Raw genomic sequence first — 26,165 nt, forward strand, 5'->3', positions numbered from 1 at the left:
TTCCCTGTGTCAAAATTTTCTCCTTCCTTGTATCTGGGCTTCTGCAGCTTCTTTTTCTTGAAGTAAGCATTCTGGGATTTTTACTTTGCTAATATCAATTTCCGTGGAGGTGGCGATGAAAAATTTCTGCTGTGTTCTACGCCGTGGAACTCGATTGATGACCAGTGGTCCAGTCACAAGTAGCAAGGCACTGCTGAGCTGCTTCAGGAAAACCACTCTCTTATCTCTGTGGTGTCCGGTGAGGATGATCAGAATGGTCCCAGGAGTGATGCTAGCTGGCAGCTTTCTCACATGCTGACTGAATAGGTTTTTGCCATGGCTCAACAGCTTTCGAGGTACATCTTCAGTAGGATAATACCTAGATATTTTGTGAAGTTTAACCACTTGGATACCTCCATTCTTGTCCCCACCAACTGTTTTTGTGACAGTGGAAAGAACCTTCCTCTTCTCTTTCTTTTCAACCCTGGATTTAGTGGCCGAGTATTTTCCTCTTGCCAATGGCCTTCCTGGAATATATGGCAGATCCGGAGTATCTGCCGACATCCCAGACTAGGACCGGGTTTTGACTGCAATGGGGCTTCCCCTTCTTGAAGCTTTTAACTGGCATCAGCCTTCTTGGCTTCAGGTTACTTCTCCTTAGTATCCTGCTTTACAACTTTTTCACCTTCCATATTGTATAGTGGGAAAGGGAACCAAGCTCTCTGTTGCCATGTTAATTCTAAAACACGAATACACTCCCTATCCATGTATGCAGCATATTCCTGGGACTCTGGCCCAGAATCCTGGCTAGGGTTTTTCTGCCATCCAGTAGACTAGACTCCCCATCTTGAAACTGGGACACAGCATTGCCCAGGCTCCCTCAGATCTGTGTTGAATATGCCCTTTCCTGCCCCCACCCGCAGGACAGTCGAACGGGTACCTGGGTGGGGATGGTGAAAAAAGGGGACCCACATAAAACTTTCACACACACACACATACACCGACTCGCAGAACTCCCACAGACATATACAGAGTGGAGACCAGATGAGGTGCTGATTAAGTCTTTGCTTATTGCAGAGCAAACTGTGCTTTATATACAGGTTGGCGGGCACCAATTGATTGCCCGAAAAGAGATACAACAGTATGAGCCAATCATTTATGTGGGTGGATCTCCCATTGCCTAGCAACAGTTGGTCACATAATTTCTGAGACATGGTTTGCTCAGTGAGGAAGTGAAGCCTAAGATTTCTAAGATGGCAGACAGCTCTCAAGAAGCTCCCAAGATGGCTTCCATATGCAATGTCCTCCACACTTTCCCGTATCTCCTAATTGCAAATTAATAATGAGATATCAGTCTCCTGCAGTTTGAACAGCCTCCTTTCAGTTTGAATATTCTGTCTGTCCAAAATCAGCTCTAGTTGCCTCATCTTGGCTGGCATTGGGAATGGAGTTTCTCTACCCTTCTGCCCTAGACTCAATTTGGCACCAACCAGAGGTAATCCAGTCCAACATGATGGACTAACTGTGGTTGGCACCAAATTGAGTTTATAGCAGAGGATTGTGGGAACTCAAGGCTTCCATTGTACTGGTCAGGAACCAAGAGCATCTTCTTAAGAATGCTTCAGTCGGGCTTCCTTTGGATTTTTCACACTGATCTACAGACTTTATGTGCCACAGTTAAGTGACCACATACTTGCGGAAGTCCCAAACGTGAAACAGAGCAAAGGCTCACCATTTTTTTAAGCTTACCTGAACCATTTCCTTCTCTCATTTGCTCACATACCACTCTGTTTCTCCTGCTTCTGCTGTACCTCTTAGGTCTGCCCTTCTCCAAGGGATAGCTTTTAGGTTTTTTCACTTCTCATCCTACTCTAACTGCAACTTAGTCCTCAAGCTCCATGCCTGATTGTCACTGGTAAAAAGTATCTTTTTTTCTGACTGATCATCCGGAGAAGCAGTAATAGCTTGGACTCGATGCTGTCACTGACGTGAGACTATGATCTGAGACAACGAGGCTTAGTTCTTGATATGTAAAGGGTATTAGAAAAACAAACCCTCTTCTACCATGAAATTTGGATTTTTATGCATATTGATGCAAAATCCTATTTGAATGTCATTTTTCTTTACTTTTATTCTGTATCAGTCCCACTATCCCTTTTAGCTTATGCTGAGCTCCCTAATGTGCTCTCCCATGTATGTAAATACACGCTCACCAAGAAGAAGAATAAATTGGTGGACAGATCAAGCCAAAGATTTTGTGGAAAGGAAAATGATAAAAAACAGTTCCCCCCCCCCAAAAAAAATATAATATTTAAAGAATTTGCCTTGTGGAACCAGCAGATAGCATAATGGTTATGTCACTGGGCTCCTACATGGCTGACCGCAACTCAGGTCCCAGACCCGGTGACTTGAAACTCATGCTGAGCACATGTGCATGCATGCCCAAGATCCTGAGAGGAATGGAGAAGAAGGTATTGTGGTGTATCCATCATCCCCGGGGGCTTATTTCTCACTTTCTGTCTCTCTGTGTCTCTCTGGTAAGTGCTCATGCCCAAAGCAAAAATCTCTCAAAAATTTTTTTTTGCCTTGCATGTTTTAACAACTTCAGCAAGATCTTAATTACCAGTTAGTATAATCAGCAGGGTTGCTCCATGGCCCACTACAATTTCTTTCTCCTTTTCCTGGCCTTGTGTATTACACCTTACATTATTTTCCACATCCAGTGCCAGCTCTGTACCATTGTCTTTTAACATCCCAGTGCTAAAAGCGCCTAACTTCTTAGAGTCCTAAGTCCTTCTGGTCTTAACTTACACCATTACCCTATTGCCATTTCAACTCCTTAATCCTGCTTATCTATTCAATATATCCATCCTAGTGAAATCCTTCTTGTTCTTTTTTCTTCACTTCCATCCCTAAAATATCTAACTCCATGCTAGGAACCACTACCAATTAATGAACTCAACCATGCTCTCCTACCCAGAGATTTGAGATTTTTTTTTTCCATTGTCAAGAAGTCCTACAGAAGTTGAAATCAGAGTTCTCATATGGAAGTGACCCTCTTGAAACTATTACTAATATAAGGAAATATTTGGTCAGTTTCTCCAATCCGTAAGAGAAACATAGAGGAGAAATACTTTTGACCATTGAGGATTAAAGGAAGTGGACCTGGGTGTCTTTTCCACTGACAAGAATTATAGTAGTTCATGAGCCATGCATCCTTTGATCTCCAGTGCTCTTATAAAACTGTAACACAAAATATACATGCAGATAGCTTTTGGTAGCTATTTTGAACCTGAAATTCCATTTGGGACATAATGTATTAAGAAAGTATGCCTATAAGTAAATTAATTTATGAACAAGATTTTAGGATGGAACTTGTTATAAACTGAATTATGTCCCCTCAAAATTCTTATGTTTAACCCCAAACTCCTAATGTGATTGTATTTGATAGACCTTTTAGGAAATAAACAAGTAATTCATAAAGGTAGGGTGCTAATCCAATAGGATGGGTAGGCCTGTAGAGTAAGAATCAGGACCAGCAGATGTGATAATGGTTATGTTGCTGAACTCCTACGTAGTCGACTGTGGTTCACATCTCAGACCCGGTGGCTTAAAACCCACACTGGCCTTATGTGCGTGTGTGCCTGAGTTCCCAAGAGGAGAATGGAGGAGAGGGAATTGCGGTGTGGCCATTCCCCTGGGCGGTGATTCTCACTTTCTGTCTGTATGTCTCTTTCTGTCATTCTGGTGAGTGCATACACCCTATAAATCTCTCTTAAAATAAAAAAGAATTGGAAGCCAGGTAAGGGAAAAATCCACATGAGGATGTAGCAGAAAGGCAGCCATTTGTAAGGCATAAACAAAGCCCTCATGAGGAAGGAATCACCTGACATCTTGACCTTGGACTTGCTAGCCTCAAGAACTATGAGAAATAAAATTATCTCATTTAAGCCATGCAGCTTATGTTATGTTGTTCTAGCAGCTCAAGTTAAGAAAAATATTTTCTTTCTCAGAATTACATACAAGTACCCATTTATGAACAGATTATTTCCACAAAACTGGACCATCATTACTATTTAGTTATAAAGCAAATATATGTAAAACATATAAAAGAGTTAGATATACAGGGGCCAACAGATAGCATGATTACATCACTAGACTCCCATGTACTCGACCGTGATTCTAGTCCCAGACCTGGTGGCTTAAAAATCACAGTGGCGCGTGTGTGTGCATGTCTAAAATCCCAAGAGGAGAATGGAGGAGAAGGGATTGTAGCATGGCCATGCCTCTTGGGGCATAATTTCTTTCTGTTTCTCTGTCTCTCCAGCAAGCGAATGTACCCAATAGCAAAATTCTCTTAAAAAAAGAACATAAAATAATAAATGTTTATGTTTAAATATGAGTAAATGAATGTATGATAAATCCTACAGATCCTAAACAGAACCTTTATAATGCAAAATAACCTTCATAACGCAACTAGTAGATACTCAATAAATGTTAACTGAATTAAAACAAAGCTACTTTGATTAGTACAAGTTTATACCCCAAAATTAATGACACAGGCATGGATTATTATCTCTACAAGAATACTTTCAGGAAAATAGATATGGATGGTACAAAGGTATTTGTGACCACACAATGCCATGATATTACAGCTGTTCTCAGTTTATAGAATATTTTCCTAATCAAGAGAAATTTCTGGAATCAAACCATTGTAGTGAAATCATGATTTCATCATTAAAATGTGAGTGACACTGGATAATTAATTATTGTTTCTACATCTCAGTTACTTTAACTGAAAATGCCAACTTTTCAAAGTACTATATACATGTTATTTTAGTGAGGATTAAATGAGTAAGTAATAAGCAAATATTAGCTACTTACAGTATAGTATTTATAATCTCTTGGAAGGATATTTGCTATTGTTTTAAGAAATAAAAAAATAAAGCCTACAATATATTCCAAAGTAAATAGATGTTATAATTACACACATTTCCTGAGTTATCCAGTAAGTCTTTGGGGATTTATTGATTCATTTTATCTTTACTTGCCTTCCCAATAATTTGAAGTATGACTAAGGTTAGCTTTTCCATGGCACTCTGTGATGGTGTAAAAAGTGGTTAAAAACTAAACAAGACAAGGTAAATAGTGGTTTTTATTTTTCAGCTTGAGCAACTGTCTTCTTCAAGGAGATATCCAAATAAAACTTGACTCAAACTTGGGACCAGCAGTTAGCGTAATGGCTATGTTGCTGGACTCCCATGTAGTCGACTGCGGGTCGAGTCCTGGACCCGGTGGCTTAAACTCATGCCGGGCGCATGTGCGTGTGTGCCCAAGATCCTGAGAGGAGAATGAGGGAGAAGGGATTGCGGTGTGGCCATTCCCCCTGGGGGGGTGATTTCTCGCTTTCTGTCTCTCTGTCTCTCTCCGTCTGTCTGGCGAGCGCACGTGCCCTTTAGGAAAAACCTCTCAAAACAAAAACAAAAACAAAAACAAAACTTGACTCAAACTCTTATGATGACTTGGTTATAGAATATTTTCCTAATCAAGAGAAATTTCTGGAATCAAACCATTGTAGTGAAATCATGATTTCATCATTAAAATGTGAGTGACACTGGATAATTAATTATTGTTTCTACATCTCAGTTACTTTAACTGAAAATGCCAACTTTTCAAAGTACTATATACATGTTATTTTAGTGAGGATTAAATGAGTAAGTAATAAGCAAATATTAGCTACTTACAGTATAGTATTTATAATCTCTTGGAAGGATATTTGCTATTGTTTTAAGAAATAAAAAAATAAAGCCTACAATATATTCCAAAGTAAATAGATGTTATAATTACACACATTTCCTGAGTTATCCAGTAAGTCTTTGGGGATTTATTGATTCATTTTATCTTTACTTGCCTTCCCAATAATTTGAAGTATGACTAAGGTTAGCTTTTCCATGGCACTCTGTGATGGTGTAAAAAGTGGTTAAAAACTAAACAAGACAAGGTAAATAGTGGTTTTTATTTTTCAGCTTGAGCAACTGTCTTCTTCAAGGAGATATCCAAATAAAACTTGACTCAAACTTGGGACCAGCAGTTAGCGTAATGGCTATGTTGCTGGACTCCCATGTAGTCGACTGCGGGTCGAGTCCTGGACCCGGTGGCTTAAACTCATGCCGGGCGCATGTGCGTGTGTGCCCAAGATCCTGAGAGGAGAATGAGGGAGAAGGGATTGCGGTGTGGCCATTCCCCCTGGGGGGGTGATTTCTCGCTTTCTGTCTCTCTGTCTCTCTCCGTCTGTCTGGCGAGCGCACGTGCCCTTTAGGAAAAACCTCTCAAAACAAAAACAAAAACAAAAACAAAACTTGACTCAAACTCTTATGATGACTTGGTTAAAAAAAAAACAAAACATAAAACAAAACACAATAGAAAACAAAAAAAAACTTTCAATTTAGTGGACAAATGGTAAGTTCCAGTGTCCATTTGAATTCCCTCTTTAGCTGATGGCACTGACTATGACATCAGCTGAATACTGACAGAAAGCGCAGATTGCTTCAGGAGTGTGGTAAAAAGGTTTGAGCTGACAGGGTCAAAGGTCTGTGTGAGGCTCCTAGGACCACTGGGTATCCTTACTAAACTAGAGCGTACTCATTTGATAAACACTTCTCAGGTCTTTGCTGTTGGCCAGGCATTACAAAATGGGTATAACAGTACCTGAAATGGCCGGAGCTAACTTTTGCTTATTACTTTCTCATTTAATCCTCACTAAAATATATGCATATAGCACTTTGAGAAGTTGACATTTTCACAGTTAAAGTAACCAAGACATAGAGACAATAATTCATTAATTGCCCAATGTCACTCACATTTTAATGATAAAATCATGATTTCATCCCAATGGTTTGATTCCAGAAACTTCTCTCTTCACTACTATACTGTTGTTTAGAAGATCTTGCCTTTCTATTTATGTACGTATTGTCACTCATCACTTATTTATTCATTGCCCTTGACAGCATGTAAGGTAAAACCTCATGAAAAAAGACATGGGAAAATATTTTGAAAGTGCACAGCACACTGTGAAAATATGTTATTGTTATTTATGGTATTTGTTCCATGTGATTAGTCCTCTTAAACTTAATTTTCATTAAAAATAAAAAAGCAAAAGCTTTGTTTATGTGGGACTTCTCTCCATTGACCTGTTTTGGAAATCTTGATATTTATATTGTCATGCACCTTTTATTCCTTTTCCTAGAGCTTCATGTAATAGATGGGTTTTAAAATTAGAGACCTCCACCATCTGATACTATTGTTTGTTATGTAATATTTTATATGTAAAAATATGTAACATATATGATAATTACAGACCACTCTTGTTATGTTTTCCTATCTTTATTAGATATGTTCTCTAATTACATACATGGAAAAAGAGTAAACGGCATTTTGAAAAGGGAAATCCAAAATATTGACGCATGCTTTGTTTTGATAATAATGTTCTATAGCATAGAAGTAACCATGTATTTTCCTGTGCCCAATTTTAATAGCAGTTTGCACTGCAATGAGCTGCCAAATCATACTAAATGTTAGACTCTTAAGTTTCTACTTTGGAAAGCAAATTGCCCCTTGCAGTTTACTGTTGTTACTGTTTTAAGTGTAGGGACCGCACACTCCTTCCATTTAGTTGGAGAACCAGGACTGCGGTTGCTACTTCCTACTCTCTGACTGCTACTGCTCCTGCTACCTGCCTAGTAATTGTCTTTGGCTCCCTGTAAACCTCCAGTCAGAAAGGTATTTGAATTTTCCCCCTCTAGCACTTGCAAATCCGATTTTTATGTATAACTAAGTGCTCTTAGTTTTTACTCTATCTACTACTGGGGCCTGGTTTCTAGCAGGCCTGTAACTAAGCCAGATCCGGCCTATGTAATGCTGTTTGTAATGAGAAATCTAAACAGGGAATGGCAGTGAGGCATGGCAGGAATGTGTTTCCATTGGAGAAGTCAGTGTAGAGAAAAAGTATAAGCAAAGCCATGTCCAGAAGGCCTTTTCAGCTGGCCAAGACGGAAGACTAATGTTATTGTACATAGGCTGTTACCCTGCCAGCCCTTCCTCACAGATTTGCTTTCTCTGTTCCCCTCCCCCCAATTCCCTTCCCCCTCCCTCCTTCATCCCTTCCTTCTCTTTTTCTGTCGTCTTCTCTCCTTCTCCGGGCTCTGCTGACTGTTTGCTCAGGTGGACAGTGACACCGTTTGGAACGAGCTGCACTCGTCCGGTGCTGCACGCATGGCTGTTGGCTGTGTCATCGAGCTGGCTTCCAAAGTGGCCTCAGGAGAGCTGAAGGTGAGGTCTGGGTTGCATTAAGTGTGGGAAATCCAGAGAAGAAACTGAAACAGAGATGTTGTTGTTTGGGAATTGTGGGGAGTGTGGTGTGGTAATAAAAGGAAAGAGGTGGAGGGAAGAGGGCAGGGGATGGCCACGAAGGTGTGATAATCACTCATCCATAGGTAGGCAGTAGCTGCTGCTGCTTGCAGGGCCCTCTTCTCCAGAAAACTCTGTGGTCAGGGCAAGCCGGTGTGTTTTTAGGAAGATAGAGATGGTGAGTAAAGGCACGGACCAAGTTAAAAATACCCTTAGTATATACATATCTGTCATGCCATCGTGGGATTTTCTTTTGAAGTGATTTTTAAAATATGATTACCAAGTAGTACGCATAAGCTCAGAATACCACCCAGAGAGAAGGAGGGGGGAGAAAGGTAAATACCAGACCAAGACGGGAAGGATTGGAAGGAAGAAGGAAATTGTTGATTAGGAGGGTAATGATCCAGAGTGTGTTTTTCTATGAAGGAACTTCAAAAATGAGCTATGCTTTATTGTTCTTTTCTTCTTATGGTCTCTTCTTTTCGACATCATATGAAAAGAACAATGTCCAAACCCCAGTGTTTCCCAGTCTAAACAATTTATAAAAGCCGGAGACCTGACAGACGTTGACATTTTATTTGGTATTTTAACAGTGCTATTTAAAGGTATGCCATGTGCGTCTTGAATGCAGTTACCCCAATAAACTTGGTTGGTGCTAACATAGCTCTTTAATGCACTAGTTCACACACTTCGTAATGCAATCTGGGTGGTGATTGATTGATTTGGTGTTTTTAGGCATGGTGGGGATTCATGGCAATACATTGTGACCAACAGCATATGCATCTTGAGTTCTATTCATCTTAGATAAAATCTAGTTAGAAGTATTTTTATTTATGTCTAACGAATACAATTATACCTGGCTTTTAAACTTGTGATTAAAAATGCAAGGTAGCGATATGCAATTCACAATGCAGTGTTTGTCTCAGAATTTTTTCCTCTAAGAAGACAGAACCTACAGCTATATACTTTGAGTAAGTGAGCATATTAAAAAAATAATAATAAAATAAAATAAAATAGATAGATAGATTGGACCAGCACGTGGCTTAATGGTTACGTTGCTGGGCTCCCATGTAGTTGACTACAGTTTGAGTCTCAGGCCCTGTGGCTTAAAACCTTACACCAGGCATATGTGCATGCGTGCCCCAAATCCAAAGAGGTGATTAGAAGAGAAGGGATTGCGGCATGACCATTCCCCCATGGGGTGATTTCTTACTTTCTGTCCCTCTGTCTCTCTTTGGCAGGCACACTCATCCTATAGCAAAAATCTCTCAAAAGAACAAAAAAACCCTAGATGTTTCTATAGACATTTGATATGATCAGTATTGGGACAGTAATTGCTCATCTCAGAGTCTTAAGGAGCCATTAATGAGTTGCTCACTATTCAGTCTTTATCTTTGGTAATGAACAGTTAGAAAGTGGAAAGGAATCAATCTTCAGGGAGGATTTGGTTGTCTTTCAATAGCACTTAGAGAATAATTCTTCCTGTTTGAGTGATGTCACTCATAGTAATAAAATAAATGAACATTTTAAAAGAAGAATATTTGAGAGTCTAGCTTTTTTTAAAAGAATTATTTATTCATTTATTTAATTCCATTTTTTATCATTGTTTTTAGTTTTACCAGAAAGAGACACACACTGAAAAAGAAAGGGACAGTGAGAAAGCAAGCCACCAGATCCAGGACTTGAACCAGGGTCGGCCATATGGGAGTCCAGCACCTTTAACCACCATGCCACCTGCTGGCCCCTGAAGGTCTAGCTTTCAAATGAATTCAGCTGGCTGACAACAGCTATGTATGCCATTATACTGTAATTTTTAACATTAGGCAGGCATTGTTGCACTTACTAACAAAAGTAGTTATTAGATTAGCATTCACAATTTTAATTATTTTATTTGTGGAGGTTTAGGCAAAATTCAGAATCTTCTCAGATTCCCCATATATTTCTTATGCTCATTAAAGTCATCATATTAGGGGCCAGCAGGTGGCATGGTGTTTAAAGGTGCTGGACTCTCACATGGCTGACCGCGGTTCTAGTCCTGGACCTGGTGGCTTACTTTCTCACTTTCCTTTCTCTCTTCTCTCTCTCTCTCTCTCTCTCACACACACACACACACACACACACACACACACATTCACTGTCCCTCTCTGATCAAATAAATAAATTAACTAGATTCAATAATGTATTTCTTTAAAAAATAAATCACATTATTAGCTCTACTGTGTGCTGAATCACTGAAAGTATACACAAAGAGAGTTGAACAAAAGCCTCATTCCATTCTGAGGTGGCACCCATTTAAAATGGACAATTCTAAACAAAGCATCAACAGATATAGAATGGACATGCTAACTACCAGCTCTAATATCATTGGTTATTTATGTTAAGAGTAAGGATTTGTACAAATGCCTTTTCTCCCCCTAATTAAGGCATCAGTAGGCATAGTTAAAAAGAAAATCATAAAACAAAGAACCAGACTAAATGTCAAGACATCTTGATCCAGGCTCTGTCCCTTACATATTGTGCAAAAAGGCAATAACTTACATTCTTAATTCACGAAACATAATAATAAATACACATTAAACCTTAAGCAATCATAAGAAACAGACTTTGTTTAAATTATTTAAATTCTTTCTGTTCTTATCTCATGCATATCTTTCTGATTCAGAGATAACTGCTATTTAAAAAAATGATTGCTCTCCTTTCCTTTATTAGATTTAAATGTGTTTTTACCTTTTTTAAAAATGGAATCTATTGAATGAATTTTGATTTCAGTTTTCTTTTTTCCCCTTAAAATTGTGAGGATTTAGTCATATAGGGGAGATTACATATATATATATATAGATAGATAGATAGATAGATAGATAGATAGATAGATATTCCTATTATTGTCATTATTTACACACACACACACCCCTTTTGTAGTCATTGATATTAATTATACCCTTTATACCATAATTCATTTATTCATTAATCTCTTGGACATTTTAATTCTTTTCAACTTTTTGGTTTTTTTGAATAATGCTGTATGAACACTCTTGAACAGGTCTGCTCTTTTACTATGGTAAAACTGCAAGTAAAACAAGCAGCTCCCCAAGGCTAGCCACATACTACACTTCAGTAGGTAATGCCAAATGGAATTTCAAAGTCATTTTGTCACAACGATATCAGCAAAATGTGTTTAAAGCCCCAAATGTTTTTTCCCTCCATAAAGCAATAACAAAACTGGCAAAATTTGTGTAATTTGTGTTTAATTTTGTCAGAATTATTATTTTCTTTTAATTCTAGATATGAACCAAAGACTTCAAACAACTCAGCATTTTTTTTTTTTTGAGAGGTTTTTGCTATGGGACATACGTACTCACCAGAAAAACAGAGAGAGACAAGACAGAGAGACAGAAAGCGAGAATTCATCCCCCAGGAAGGATGGCCACACTGCAATTCTCTCTCCACCATTCTCCTCTTGGGATCTTGGGTACGCACGCACACATGCCCGGCACGAGTTTAAGCGACCGAGTCCAGGACTTGAACCATGGTCGACTACGTGGGAGTCCAGTGATGTAGCCATTATGCCATCTGCTGGTCCCAGGAAGCATGTTTTATAAAACAAACTGGGGGCCAACAGGTGGTGTGATGCTTAAGGTACTGGACTCCCATTTGGTCAACTTCAGTCTGAGTTCCAAACCTAGAGGCTAGCTTTCTCACTTTCCCTCTCTCTCTTTTCCTGTCTCCCTCTGGTGAGCACACATGCCCTCTGGCAAATTTAAATAATAATAGTGTTGATAAATAAAACAGAATAAGTATTTTTTTTTTAAAAGAAAAACTGGCTGAATCTTGGTAAGAACAATGAACTTTGTGGTATTTTAAGCTCACCCTTTTTCCATCTTCCCCTTTCCAGCTTCACAGCAGCCTTAATAACAACCTGCATTGTCTTTGGAAATCAGTAACTTGGCACAATATGATTGGAGCTGGAAGTAGCACAATACAATTGGAGCTCCTTTAAAGCACCATTCCCAGAGTATTGTTATTACTTGGCCTGTCTGGTGTTTCCTTATAAGACCCACTTGCAAAGCTATTTTTATTTGACCTCATATAAAAGTACACCCAGCTTGAAAGCCTTTTCCTAGAAGCACATGTTGAAAATAATTAGAGGTATTTGATTAACTTTGTAGTGGCCTGAAGTGGTAGTTTATAATAATGGCTAATAATATAAGTTATTGTTGTATTAAAAAATACAACAATTTAATTAAAGTTACTATAGGGACTCATTAGAACAATGTGAGCAGATGGGGAGGAAATAATCAAACTTGAAGACAGTGAATTTAATAGTATCTAGAAAAATAGATGAAGAAAAATGAATAGTGCTTAAAAGACCTACAGGACATATCAACTGTATGAATATATGTATAATAGGAGTGGGAGAGAGAGAGAGAGAAAAGAACAGAGAGAATATTTGAAGAAATAATGGTTGAAAATGTCCCAAATTCAATAAAACAAAAAGCACTTCAGTCTACATATCCAAGTTCAGTGAAATCCAAGTTGGGTGAACTCAGAGATATCCTTATCTAAAAACAGCAAAATAAGTTGTTGAATATCAAAATGAATAGTCTTAAAAAACAGAAAGAAACAACTTAAGAGTCCTCACTAAGATTAACAGCTAACTTTTCATCAGAAATTATGGAGGCCAAATGACAGTGGGGTGACATATTCAAAGTGCTCCGAGGGAAAAAAAGACCATCAACCAAGAATTCTATATTTTAAGAAAACTATCGTTCAAAAATTAAAGTAAATTTAAGAGATTGCCAGACATGTAAGAATGGAGAAAATTCTTTGACAGCTAACTTACCTAATAAGATATGCTAAAGAGAGTTCTTTAAGTTAAAAAGGAAATAAAAGGACCATAGACAATAACTTGAATTCACATGAAAAGTAAGAGGCACCAGTATAAGTATATACATAGGTAAATAAAAATAATAGTAGAAATGTGTTTTCGTTCATAAGTCTTTTTCTCCTTTCTAATTAAAAAGACAACTACATAAAGCAATAATTATAACTATGTACTGATGGACACAACATGTACAAAATAATTTTTATGACAGTAACAGCAAAAAGAATGTTAGAATGGAGATATATGACAAAACAACATTTTTTGGATACTTTTGACATTAGGATGGTGTCAGAACCATTTTGTTAAACATTAAGATTGTGATTGTAAGGAACAGCAGTTGGCGTAATGGTTATGTTGTTGGATTCCTATGTAGTTGACCATGGTTCGAGTCCCAGACCCAGTGGCTTAAACTCATGCCAGGCGTGTGTGTGTATATGCCCAAGATCACAAGAGGAGAATGGAGGAGAAGGGATTGTGGCATGGCCATCCCCCCTGGGGGATTATTTCTCGCATTCTGTCTCTCTATGGCTTTCTGGCAAGTGCACATTCTCTATAGCAAAAACCTCTCAAAAAAAAAAAAAAAAGAAAAAGAAAAAAAAAAGATTGAAAGATTGTGATTGTAATACACAGGCCTAAATAACACAAAAATATATTAAAAGAAATGATATGGAAATTAAAAAGGTGCACTAGAGAGTATCTATTTAACTCAAAAGAAGACAGTAATAGAGGAATAGATAAACATCACAACAACTACAAAAAGACAATATAGAAAACAAATACTGGAACTAGCAGTTGATGTAATGGCTGTGTCGCTGGACTCCCTTGTAGTCGACTGTGGTTCAAGTCCTGTACCCAGTGGCTTAAACTCACGCCGGGCGAGTGTGCGTGCTGGACCCAGATCATGAGAAGAGAATGGAAGAGAAGGGATTGCGGCATGACCATCCCCCCAGGGAGTGATTTCTCGCTTTCTGTCTCTCTGTCTTTCTGGCGAGCACTCGCACCCTATAGCAAAAACTTTTCACACACACAGAAAAGGAAACAAATACCAAACTCATTGTGCCAATTTCAACACCTGCCTGCAACACATACATGGTCCCAACAATTCATTCTTGTCTATATTTGGTGTTTTCAGATTTTTAAATGTTTGCTGATCTTGTGTGTGTGTGTGTGCGTGTGTGTGTGTGTGTAGAATGTCATTTTATAATGTTTTTGGTTTTAATTTTTTAATGAAAGAACAGTGAGAGGAGGAGAGAAGAGGGACTGAAAGAGAGACAAATAGTTCCAGCAGTCTAGCCATTGTGATCCTCTGCCCCAGCCTCCCAGTTAACTAGGATTACAAGCATGTACTACCACATGTGTCCTATTGAGGTTATTCCAGGACCTGAATCCATACCTTCCAGTTGGCCCTAGGCTCACATTGTGGCATCCTACCACTTGAACGACCATCTTTGGCCTTTAAATGATTTTAATTTGTATTTTCTAAACTATCAATGAGATTGATCATTATTTTCCATTAAGGTTTCTTCTGATATAAAATGCCTTTGATATCTTTTCCCTATTCTTAATACTGAATTGTTCACTTCTTAATTAATTTTTAGGAATTTGATACATATTGCAGATACTGGTACTCTATCACATTTAAATGTAGTAAATGTCTTCTTTCCGATTATGGCTTATGGTTTCATATTTTTGAAAAATGAAATATCTCAAACAATTTCTCATTTTTTTTCATTGTTACTTTCTTTTGTGTCTTGATTAAGTAACACTTTCTAACCTTTAATTCATAAAAATAGTCTCAAATATTTTTTAAAGTTATGATTGTTATAGTTGGGTCATAAATCTGACTAGGAACTTTGTGTGGTGTGTATATGCTATGAGATATGAATACAATTTCTCCTTTTCATTCTGAAGTTTTTTCTTGCTTTTAGGACAGATAATCCATTTCCTCTGCAGTTTTTCATTGAAAAAGCTACCATTTGCTCATTAATCTATAATAGTATGCATGTACTCCATTTTCTTGGGAGTTTGGGTCTGTCTCTTGGGTTTTTATTTTATTTCATTGGTTTGTCTGTCTGTCTCTGACCCACTATTAGACACTACTTATTATCTTAGCTTTTTGAGATTTTGACTGATAGGATAACATTTTTCTACCTTCTCTTCTTCATTAGAACTTGATTTTTATCTTTACTGTTATATCTGTAGTTTAGATTTAGTTCATCACACATGAAACACCCTATGGGAGTATTTTGCTTTGAATTTTTAGATGAGTTGGAAGAGAATTAACATCTTTACAATATTAAGTCTATTTCTGAGCATATACTGACATTTATTTCAGATTTTCTTTGAAGTTTCTTAATAAAATTTTATAATTTCACTAGAGGCAAGTAAGGTAATTAGTGTTTTTGAAGCAATAACAGTATCTTTTTAAAAAATCAGCTTCTGTGTACATTCTGATGTAAAAAAAAATTTTTTTTTTTGTGGTTTCTTTTTGCTATAGGGCATGTGCACTCACCAGAAAGACAGAGAGAGACAGAGAGACAGAAAGCAAGAAATCACTCCCCGGGGGTTGGCCAGGCCACAGTCCCCTCTCCTCCATTATCCTCTTGGGATCTTGAGCATGCATGCACACGTGCCTGTCGTGAGATTAAGCCACCGGATCCAGGACTCAAACCGCGGTTGACTACACTGGACTCCAGCAACATAGCCATTATGCCAATTGCTGGTCCCCAAAATCCTATCTATTTTTTACTAATTATGTGACCAGTATTATTGTAAAACTTGTTCATTAACATTTTTAAGAATTATTTATTTTTTAAATTACATTTGTTATTTTTTTAAGCTTGACCAGAGAGAGACAGAGAAAGGGGAGGGGAAAACATAAAAGCAAGCTACCAGGTCCTGGGCTCAAACTGTGGTTGGCCATGTGGGAATCTAGCACCTTTAACCACCACAGCACCTGCCACCCAATTTTAATACTTTATTTGCAAGTTATTTAGGGTTTTCTAGATGTATAAAATATTGGCAAATAATGACAATTTAGTCTTTTTTTCCCAATAATTATGTCATTTTGAATTTTGTATTGCCTTATTACATGGTCTAAAATCTCTGATATAATGCTAAAGTATTAATATTGATGGTATTAGTATTGTTGTATTTTTCCCTAGGTTACCTGTTTCATCATTAAATATTATGTTTATTAAAAGCTATTATATTTTAAATGAGTTTATTTTGTGAAGAAAGTTTTCTTTTATTCTTAATTTCTTAATAATTTGTTCTCATCATAATTGGATTTTACATTTTATGAGATGTTTTATTCTACAGCTTTTAGAATTATTATGTGATTTGAATTTATTAATATGATGAGATATTAATTTTCAAGTATTTAAAATTTTTATTTTCTTAAGATAAGCCTGCTTTAGTTATGATTTAACCTTGTTAGGAGACCAGCAGATGGCATGCTGGTTAGGAACTGGATACTCCCACAAAGGTGACCATGGTTCGAAACCTGGACCTGGTGGATTGCTTTCTCACGTTCTCTCTCTCTCTATCTCTCTCTCTCTGGTCAAATTAAAATAAATGATGAATAAATAAAATTAAATAAAATAATTAAAAAATTATTTATCCTTGTTATTCATTTCTTCATTTGTTTTGCTAATATTTTAGTTAGAGTTTTTGCATGTATGCTAATTACTGAAATTGGTCTATAATTCTTATAACTATCACTTTGGAGCATCAAAACTTTATAAAATGAGTTTGGAATTGTTCCTGCTCTTCTCTACTTTGGAGAAATATTTTGAATAATATTTGGCAACTTTTTCTTTGAATGTTTGATATAGATAGATGTTTGACTTAAAAGTCCGAGACTTTGGGGAAATCATTAAATATTGATTCAATTTTTTTAATGTTTACAAAAATATTTTGACTTTGTATTTCATTTTGGGTTGATTCAGGAAAGTTGTGTTTCTTTTCAATATTACACATTAGATTTTTAAAATGACCTATATGAATTTTGTTAAAAATATCCTCTTTTAAAACCTTAATGTTTGCAGGCACTTTAGCAGTGTATCTTTTACATTCCTATATTGTTTCTTTCTTTTCTTTTCCTTAACCAATTCTGTCAATAGTTTGACAATTTTGGTTTTTTATGTATTTTATATTTTAAAATTTCCTTCATCATTTTCTTTGTTTTAACTGGGAAGGGGAGAGTCTTTTGTATATTTCTTTTAATAATTTTCTAAATTGTCTTTTCTGCTCATTACTTTTAAACATTGTCTTTTCTAATATGTATATTAGAAAATACAATATATATATTTGAAAATATATTAGAAATACATATATATGTATAAATAGCTATAAAATAACTAAATTTCCCTCTGAATTCACTTATAATTATATTCTATTTGTTATAACTAGATAATTTTACAGTTTGATTTAAAAATGTCTTATTTCTGTATCTCTTATTTGAGTCATTAGTATACCAAAAGTTTAAATTTCCAAATATATGAGTTGTTTAGTTATATATTTTTAATTGATTCAGCTTAAATACATAGTATTTATAGAATCTGGTCTGTCTCTTAGTAATTCTTGAAAGTACTTGAGGCCCATTCCATTGCCCATTATTCTTGCTATTTGTAAAATGTTCTTTGTGCACTTGAGAATCTGTATCTACACACTCTTGGGTTTAAAAGTTCTATATTTGTCCAATACTATAAGCTTACTTATTATTTTTTCAAGTATTCCATATTTTGCCATATGATCCATGCCATGTGATTCAAGTCTGAAACTATTGTGTTAAAGTTTCCAAATATTGAGGGGCCAGCAGGTGGATGGTGGTTAAGGGGGCTAGACTCCCACATGGCCAACTGTGGTTCAAGTCCCAGACCTGGTGGCTTGCTTTCTCTCTCTCTCTCTCTTTCTCTCCTTCTCTGGTCAAATTAATTAATTAATTAATTAATTAAAAGTTTCCAACTATGTCAGATTTTGAAAAGTTATTCTTTAGAACTGTTAATTTTTGCTTTGGATATTTTGAAATTCTGTTAGTGGGTATAGTAAAATTAAGATCCTATGCCTATTTACACCTTTAGTTAATATCTTGAGAAAAGCTTTTTTGTCTTTAGCCATGTTTGTATGATATTAATATAACAAAATCAGCTTTATTTCCTTAGCATTTGCCTGATTTATAATTTCTTGTATGTTTATCTTGTATGCTAGGTCTACTTCTTACACATCTGAATTTATTTTCTACTATGACTATAAGTAATTTTTTTTTTTGAGAGGTTTTTGCTATAGGGTGAAAGACAGAGTCAGAGAGACAGAAAGCGAGAAATCACCCCCAGGGGGATGACCACACCACAATCCCTTCTCCTCCTTTCTCCTCTCAGGATTTTGAGCACTCATGCACACACGCCCAGCGTGAGTTTAAGCCACTGGGCTCGGGACTTGAACCGTGGTCGACTACATGGGAGTTCAGCGATGTAGCCATTACAACAACTGCTGGTCCCACTCTAAGTATTTTTAATTGGGAAATTTAATTAATTTGTATTTATTATAATTCTATCATTTTATGTTTTTTCTCTTTGTCCCAGTATTTTTTCCTTTTCTTCATCTATATCTTGCTTTATTTTCAATTGTATATTTTTTCATTTTGTTACCACTAGTGTTATTGAAAAGAAAAACACATTATTTCTATTATTTTAGTAATTATCTTTTGAAATTTAGCCTATTTCACAAATCCTTAACTTTGGCACTACTTTTGTCCTCCTCACTAATACTGTAAGAACTTTAGAATGTGTTAAAGGCAATAGCATTATCCTAACATAAATGCTATTATGGATCAATGTATTAGCTTAATTCTTTTTTAAAAAAATCACTAATCAGACATTATTATACTGTTTTAAACCACTTGTGCTTCTTTATACTTATCCAATATATCCCTTTTTTCTTATTCACTATTTATTCTTATGTCTAAAGCATCCATTCCAGAGTTGCTTTTTTTCCTTCCAGTATATTTTTTAGAATTTTCTTTAGTGATGATTCCTTGGTTTTTGTTTATCTATGGTGTCTGTTTACCCTCATTCTTGAAAGATAATTCTGTTAAATACACAGTTCAAGGTTGACAGTTTCTTTTAGCACTTTGAAAATCTTTCACACTTTTCTGACTTTTGATTTTGATAAGAAAAAAAAATCAGCTGGAAGTCTAATTATCACCTTTTGTAGATTCTTTTTTTTTTCTCTCTAATTGCTTTAAATTTCTTTAAAGTTTATTTTGCTAATGAAAGAGAGAGAGAGAAAGATAGCTTTGACAAGGTCTTGCCAGGTTCTGATCCTCCCTTAGTCTCCCAGCCTGCCAGGATCACAGGCCCACATCCATACATTTATTGTGTTCAAGGTGACCTGTGATCCAAACCTGGGCCTGTCATGTGGCACCACTCTCCTACTACAGCTCAGTAGCTCTCTACCACCTGTACCACTATAGCTGGGTCATTGGTTTCTTCTAATGTCTTCTTTTGCATTTTAATATTTGACATTTTGCTTACCATGTATTAACTAGTGGGTTTTACTGAGTCAAGATATTTAAAATATATATTAGCAAAGCAAAATTTAATGCAGCCCTGTGATGATACCTCATGCTGTATCACCTGTATTAGACTCAAATGTAATTAATTAAAGTAATATACAATGATTAATTATTCATTTACTAAAATTGATGTATTCGGGACCAGCAGTTGGTGTAAAAAATAGGTATTGAGCATGTATCATGTGCCAGGAACTACTATAAATACCGAAAATACCATGGTGACTAAGACAGGGACATTAAATGCTTTCATGAGGAATACATTGAGTAGATAAACAAATAGATAAATACAAGTTCATGTAAAAATATGTTCCATGTATAAAAAAATAATTAACAAGAACTAGAGGAAGACTGTAGGGTAGGGCTAGTTGTGTTAGCTTAGATCTTGGAAAGGCTTTATGAATAGGCAGAGATTTGAACTGAGTGAAGAAATATGCAGAAAGAACAATCCATACAGGAGAGATAGAAAATACAGAATCTCTCTAGCAGAGTGGAGCAAGTCTTGATATTTTTTAGTAACTGCAAGAAGGCCTATGTGCTCGGAAACAAGTGATATGTAAAGAGGTCAGCAGGAGATGTGATACACACACCCACACACTTAACGATTAGCAATGTCCCTTTTTTTGTTTTTATAGACCACAGATTAGTTTATTTTTAACACCCATCATGCCATGAATTCATAAGGAATAGGTTCCAGTAGCTCAGGCTCCTTTCCATTGGTTCTCACAAAGTGCACTTCTCTGGGTGGAGCAGGCTGGAGCTTCACTTGAACCCAGGTACCTTTCTCTTTGGCTTCCTTCTTTTTCTGGTCATTTTCCTTCACATGCTTTAGGAAGCTATCTCTGCTCTTAGATTGCTTAATATGCTCAATATGCACATTAATTCTCTTGGCAAGAATCTTGCCCTTAACTTGTTTATTCACAACAATGCCAACAGCATGCTGGTAACATTGTAGACTCTTCCAGCTTTGCCATGGTAACATTTGTGGGGCATTCCTTTTTGAATAGTACCTATTCCCTTGATGTCTACAATATCACCTTTCTTGTAGATTCCCCATATATGTTGCCAAAGGAACCACTCCATGTTTTCTAAAGGGCCTAGAGAACATACATTGGGTACCTCTCCTTTTCCCTTTGTGTTCATCATTTTAGTTAATTACTGGAAGGTGGCAGTTCTCCCCACCCCCCTAACAAAAAACCCTTTTGTTCACTTTGTTATGGTACATCATTTCACAAACCACTTGCTTCATCTGTAATGTATTCCTGTGTCTATTAAATGTTTTTTTCCTGAGCCTCTGCTACCTATCCCTCACCCTTACAACCAGTCCAGCTCACCATGCACTTTCTGATATTGACAGTTACCTTCTCTATTTCCATCTCTTCAAATCTTTCCATTTCTGCCATGGAAAATGCAGACATTCAGTATATAATGAATGGGACATACAGTGTTTGTCTTTCATAGTCTGGCTTATACACTTAGCATTAAATTTTAAAATATTGTTGTTCACCCTAAAATAGTGCAACAAATAAGATATGGAATGGAATGTTTGTGTTGCTTCCAATTTTGACCATGGATGTTAAGCATGTCTGCTGTACACCAATTAATTTAATAAAATACAACCAAATAGACTTGCCATTATTTTACCTAACTCAGTTCATATAACAAAAGAACATAGTTTTGATTTATGGATGATCCTTTAAAGAGAGTTTACTTATTCTGGCTATTCTTCTCAGTTCCTTTCTTATGTTTTCCTCCCACCTGAGTCAAATGTTCAAGAGGTAGGGAAGGAGTCCAAGGAAATTACTCAGATCTTCAGGACAGAAGAATGATTTTTCAATCTTTAACTTCATGCATATTAAGCTACAGGAGTTTGTATGATCACACAACACTACTACCATGTTGGGATATGAAGGGGTTCACTAGAGGGTCTGACATACATGTCAGGAGTTTTGGACTTTGTGCATAGGTAAAAGAATGCCTGAGCTTGTCATCTGGAGAAGTGATAAATGGAGAGCTGGCTGAAAGTACCCAGGTAGGCAAGGTAAAGAGAAAAAACTGTACAGTTGCACAGATGCTGATGCTATTGATCACACAAAGTTATTATTTCCCCTTGTGGGCAAGCAGACATTGGATGGAAACAAATTTGAAGCTGCATCCGAGGGCAAATGCCTCCAGTAGAATGAGACTGAGGGAGTGTGAAAGAGCTGATAGGGTGTGCAAGCCCAACCAAAGAGTGTATGGCTATTATCAGGGAACTTAGAGTGAAGTTGACTGACAGTAAGCCTGTCAATGCTCCCACTGAAAGAGGGACAATGTTTGGAAGTCTGGAGTGAATGAGGCCATTTAAAGAACCCAGAGAGATCTCCAAATTATCCTTTTCCTGCTTCCCACTTTCCAGAGCTGGAGGATCCATATAGTAGGCGTGAAAGAAGTAGAGTTAGAAAACCAAGCACAAAAGGAAAACTATAAAGCAGATTATATGGTTTCCTCTCCCTAACAGACACAGATATACAAACCACATTTGCTCACTGCTGGTCCCTGATTCTGTGTGTCAGATGAATGCGGGGTGGGGGGGATTCTTTCAATTAAATGTGACATTGAAATTTTAATTCAACTGACCTGGATTCTTAAAATCTGAAAATCAACTATTCCTATATCTGAAAGTGATCTGACAAGCTGTGGAATACATAAGACAAAGACTAAAGAAGGTTAGTGCTGGGAGAGAAATAATGCTTTTTTTTTTTTTTTGAGATCATTCCAAATTCAGCCCATTCAATATATCAGTGTAATCATTTTCTATTACTGCTGTAACACATTACTACAAACTTAGTGGCTTAAAATAATGAGAATGCGTTGTTGTTATTCCTAGAGATCAGAAAAACTTCATAGGTCTCACTAGGCTAAAATAAAGACATCAGCAAAGATTTATTTCTTCCTGGAGGTTCTAGGGAAGAATCTGATCCCTTACTTGTTCAAATGTTGGCAGAATTAATTTCCTTGTGGTTGTAGGACTGAGGTATTCTGTTGCTGGCTCTGAGCTGAGGACTACCCTTAACTACAAGAGGTCTCTCTTCATTTTTTATAGTCTCCTACATCTTGGAGCCAGTAAGAGGGAGTGAGATCCCTCTAAAGTTATTTTTCTGATCCTTTTCTATCATTATATCTCTTTCTGACTGCAACTAAGAAAGGATGTCTGCTTTAAAGAAAGTATGTGATGCATTCACAGTAAGATGTTAGCTGTGGCTTTTCTAGGGGACCTTTATGATGTTGAAATACGTTCCCTTTATACCCAATTTATTGAGGTTTTTTACCATGCTGATTTATGTTAGAACTTTTTTCTGCCTTTATTGAGAGATCATATGATTTTTTTTTGTTAATGTATTATATAATGAATATTGACCTGCATATGTTAAACCATCCTTGCACCCGAGGTGTAAATCTCATTTGATCATGGTGCATAATGCTGTTGAATATGGTTTTCTAGTATTTTGATTGGCACCTATGTTCATCAGGCATATTGGTCCATATATTTCTTTTCTTCCAGTGTTCTTTTCTGGTTTTGATACCAGGTTAATACTGGCCTCATAAGATGCATTTAGAACTCTCCATTTCTTTTAATTTTATAGAAAAAAATTGAGAAGGACTAGGATCTTTTTTTTTTAATGTTTGATAGAATTCACCAGTTTGTCTAATTTGTTGGTGTATTATTGCTCATAGTAGTTTCATATGTTTCCTGATTCTATGATATCAGTTGTAAGTCCCTTGATTATTTGTCATTTATTTGAATATTGTCTTTTTTCCTACATTATAGGATGCAGAAATCAATATACAAAAATCAGTTGCATTTCTGTATATTAACAACAAGCTATCTTTAAAAGAAATATTTTATTTACCTTTATTTATTTATTTTAATTTGACCAGAGAGAGTGAGAAAGCAAACTTCCAGGTCCAGGACTTGAACCATGGTTGGCCATGTGGGAGTCTAGCACCCTTAACCACCATGCCACCTATTGGCCCCAACAACAAACTATTTAAAAAATCATGGAAAAATCTCATTTAGAAAGATACAAATATAAAACAATATATTTAGGAATATATTTAACCAAGGAGGTGATCTATATACTGAAAACTATAAAATATTGAAGGAATAAAGTAAATAAGACACAAGTAAATTAAAAGATATTCTACATTTATGGATTAGGAAAACTGACATTGCTAAAATGTCCATAATACTCAAAGTGATCACTGATTACAATAGAACCCCTATGAAAATTTTAAAGTGTTTTTAAAAAAAAAATAGAGAAAAGGGACCAGTAGTTGGCGTAATGGCTATGTTGCTGGACTCCCATGTAGTCAACCACGGTTCGAGTCCTGGACCCAGTGGCTTAAACTCATGCCGGGCACATGTACGTGCGTGCCCAAGATCCCTAGAGGAGCATGGGGGAGAAGGGGTTGTGGCATGGCCATCCCTCCTGGAGGGGGGGGGTGATTTCTCGCTTTCTGTCTCTCTCTGTCTTTCTGGTGAGCACACACGCCTTATAGCAAAAACCTCTCCAAAAAAAAAAAAGTGAAAATAGTCCTAAAATTGTATAGAACCACAAATTACCATGAATAGTCAAAGCAATCTTGGTCAAAAAGAACAAAGCACAGGCAACATACTCCTGATTTCAAAATTATTACAAACTCTAGTAATCAACATCGTGTGGTACTGGCATAAAAACTGACAAATTGACCAATGAAACAGAATAGAAATCCCAGAAATAAACGTATGTGTGTGTGTATGTGTATGTGTGTATGCATATAGTATACTACTTCTAATAATTAGGGTATCAAAATATAAACTGGGGAAAGGATAGTCTCAATAAGTGAAGTTAGGAAAATTGGATCTACACACGCAAGCAAATGACAAAAGTAACTCAAAATCTAAAAATCTTAAACATAAGGTTTAAAATCATAAAACTCCTTAAAGAAAATATAGGGAAGATGGTCCTTGATCTGAGTCTTGGCAATAAGTTTTTTAAAATGTCACATCTAAGGATCAGCAGATAGTATAATGGTTATGTTGCTGGACTCCCACATGGCCAACTCCAGTTTGGGTCCTGGACCCAGCAGCTTGAAACTCATGCTGGGCACATGTGTGTGCATGCCTAAAATCCCAAGAGGAGAATGGAGGAGAAGGGATTGTGGTATGGCCATCTCTCCTGGGAGTGGTGGTGGTGTGTGTGTGGGGGGGGAGATGATTTATTGCTTTCTGTCTCGTTGGCGAGTGCATGCACCCTACAGCAAAAAACTTCCTTTAAAAAAAAAGGTAACATAAAAAGTATTGGCAATAAAATCTGAAATTGGCAAAACTATGTCAAATGACAAAATTTCAACACAACAAAGTAAAGAATCAACAAAATTAAAAGGTAACCAATGAAATGGGAGAAAATTTCTGCAAAGCATTTATATGGTAGTTAATATGTATAATGTATGTATAGAACTCATACAACTCAATAGTAAAAGAAAAACAACCTAAGAAATGTACAAAGGACCTTAATAAGCATCTCTTAAGTGAAAACATACAGATGGCCAACAGTGATATGAAAAATTATTGAGCATCACTGGTCATGAGGAAATGCAAATCAAAATCACAATGAGCTATCACATCACACCTGTTAGGATGGCAATTATTAAAAATAAAGATAAGTGTTGGTGAGGATGAGGATAAAAGGGTATTATCACCTTTGGGTATTAATACTGAAAGAATTTAAATCAAGATCTCAAAGTTACCCGCACTCCCATGTTTATTAAAGCATTTTTCACAATGACCAAGATATAGAAAAAAACTTAGGGCCAATAGATGATATGGAGCTTAAGGTAGTGAATCACAGGTGGCCAACTGTGTACTTTTGAGTCCTGGATTCAGTGGCTTGAGGGTCATACCAGGTCTGTATGTGTGCATGCCCAAAATCCTGAGAGGAGAAATGAAGGAGGGATTGCAGAGCATGGCCATCCCCCATGGGGGAGTGATTTCTCTCTCTCTCTCTCTCTCTCTTTTTCTTTTCTTTTCTTTCTTTTTAAAATTTTATTTATTCACTTATTTTATTTTAATTTGACCAGACACACACACACACACATACACACACACACACACAGTGAGAAAGTGAGAAAGTAAGCAGCCAGATCAGGGCCTCAAACCATGGTCACCCATGTGGGAGTATCCAGCACCTTAACCACTATGCCACCTGCTGGTCTTCGATTTCTCTCTTTTCTGGTGAGTGTATATGCCCCATAACAAAAACTTAAAAAAAAAAAAAAAAAAAAAAAAGAAAAAAAAAAAAA

At 36.5% G+C, this 26,165-nt stretch overlaps 1 protein-coding gene across 1 annotated transcript in view; it reads left to right on the plus strand.

The window, feature by feature from the left end:
* Positions 1–26,165, plus strand: part of HDAC9 (histone deacetylase 9) — an 865,518-nt gene that overhangs the window by 600,545 nt on the left and 238,808 nt on the right. Inside the window, exon 17 of the mRNA XM_027774184.1 lies at positions 8,200–8,307. Within this exon, the coding sequence (XP_027629985.1) occupies positions 8,200–8,307 (108 nt within the window). The remainder of the gene's footprint in view (positions 1–8,199; positions 8,308–26,165) is intronic.

The sequence above is a fragment of the Tupaia chinensis genome, unplaced genomic scaffold, assembly GCF_000334495.1.
Source record: "Tupaia chinensis unplaced genomic scaffold, TupChi_1.0 Scaffold000410_1, whole genome shotgun sequence".
NCBI classification, from domain to species: domain Eukaryota; kingdom Metazoa; phylum Chordata; class Mammalia; order Scandentia; family Tupaiidae; genus Tupaia; species Tupaia belangeri.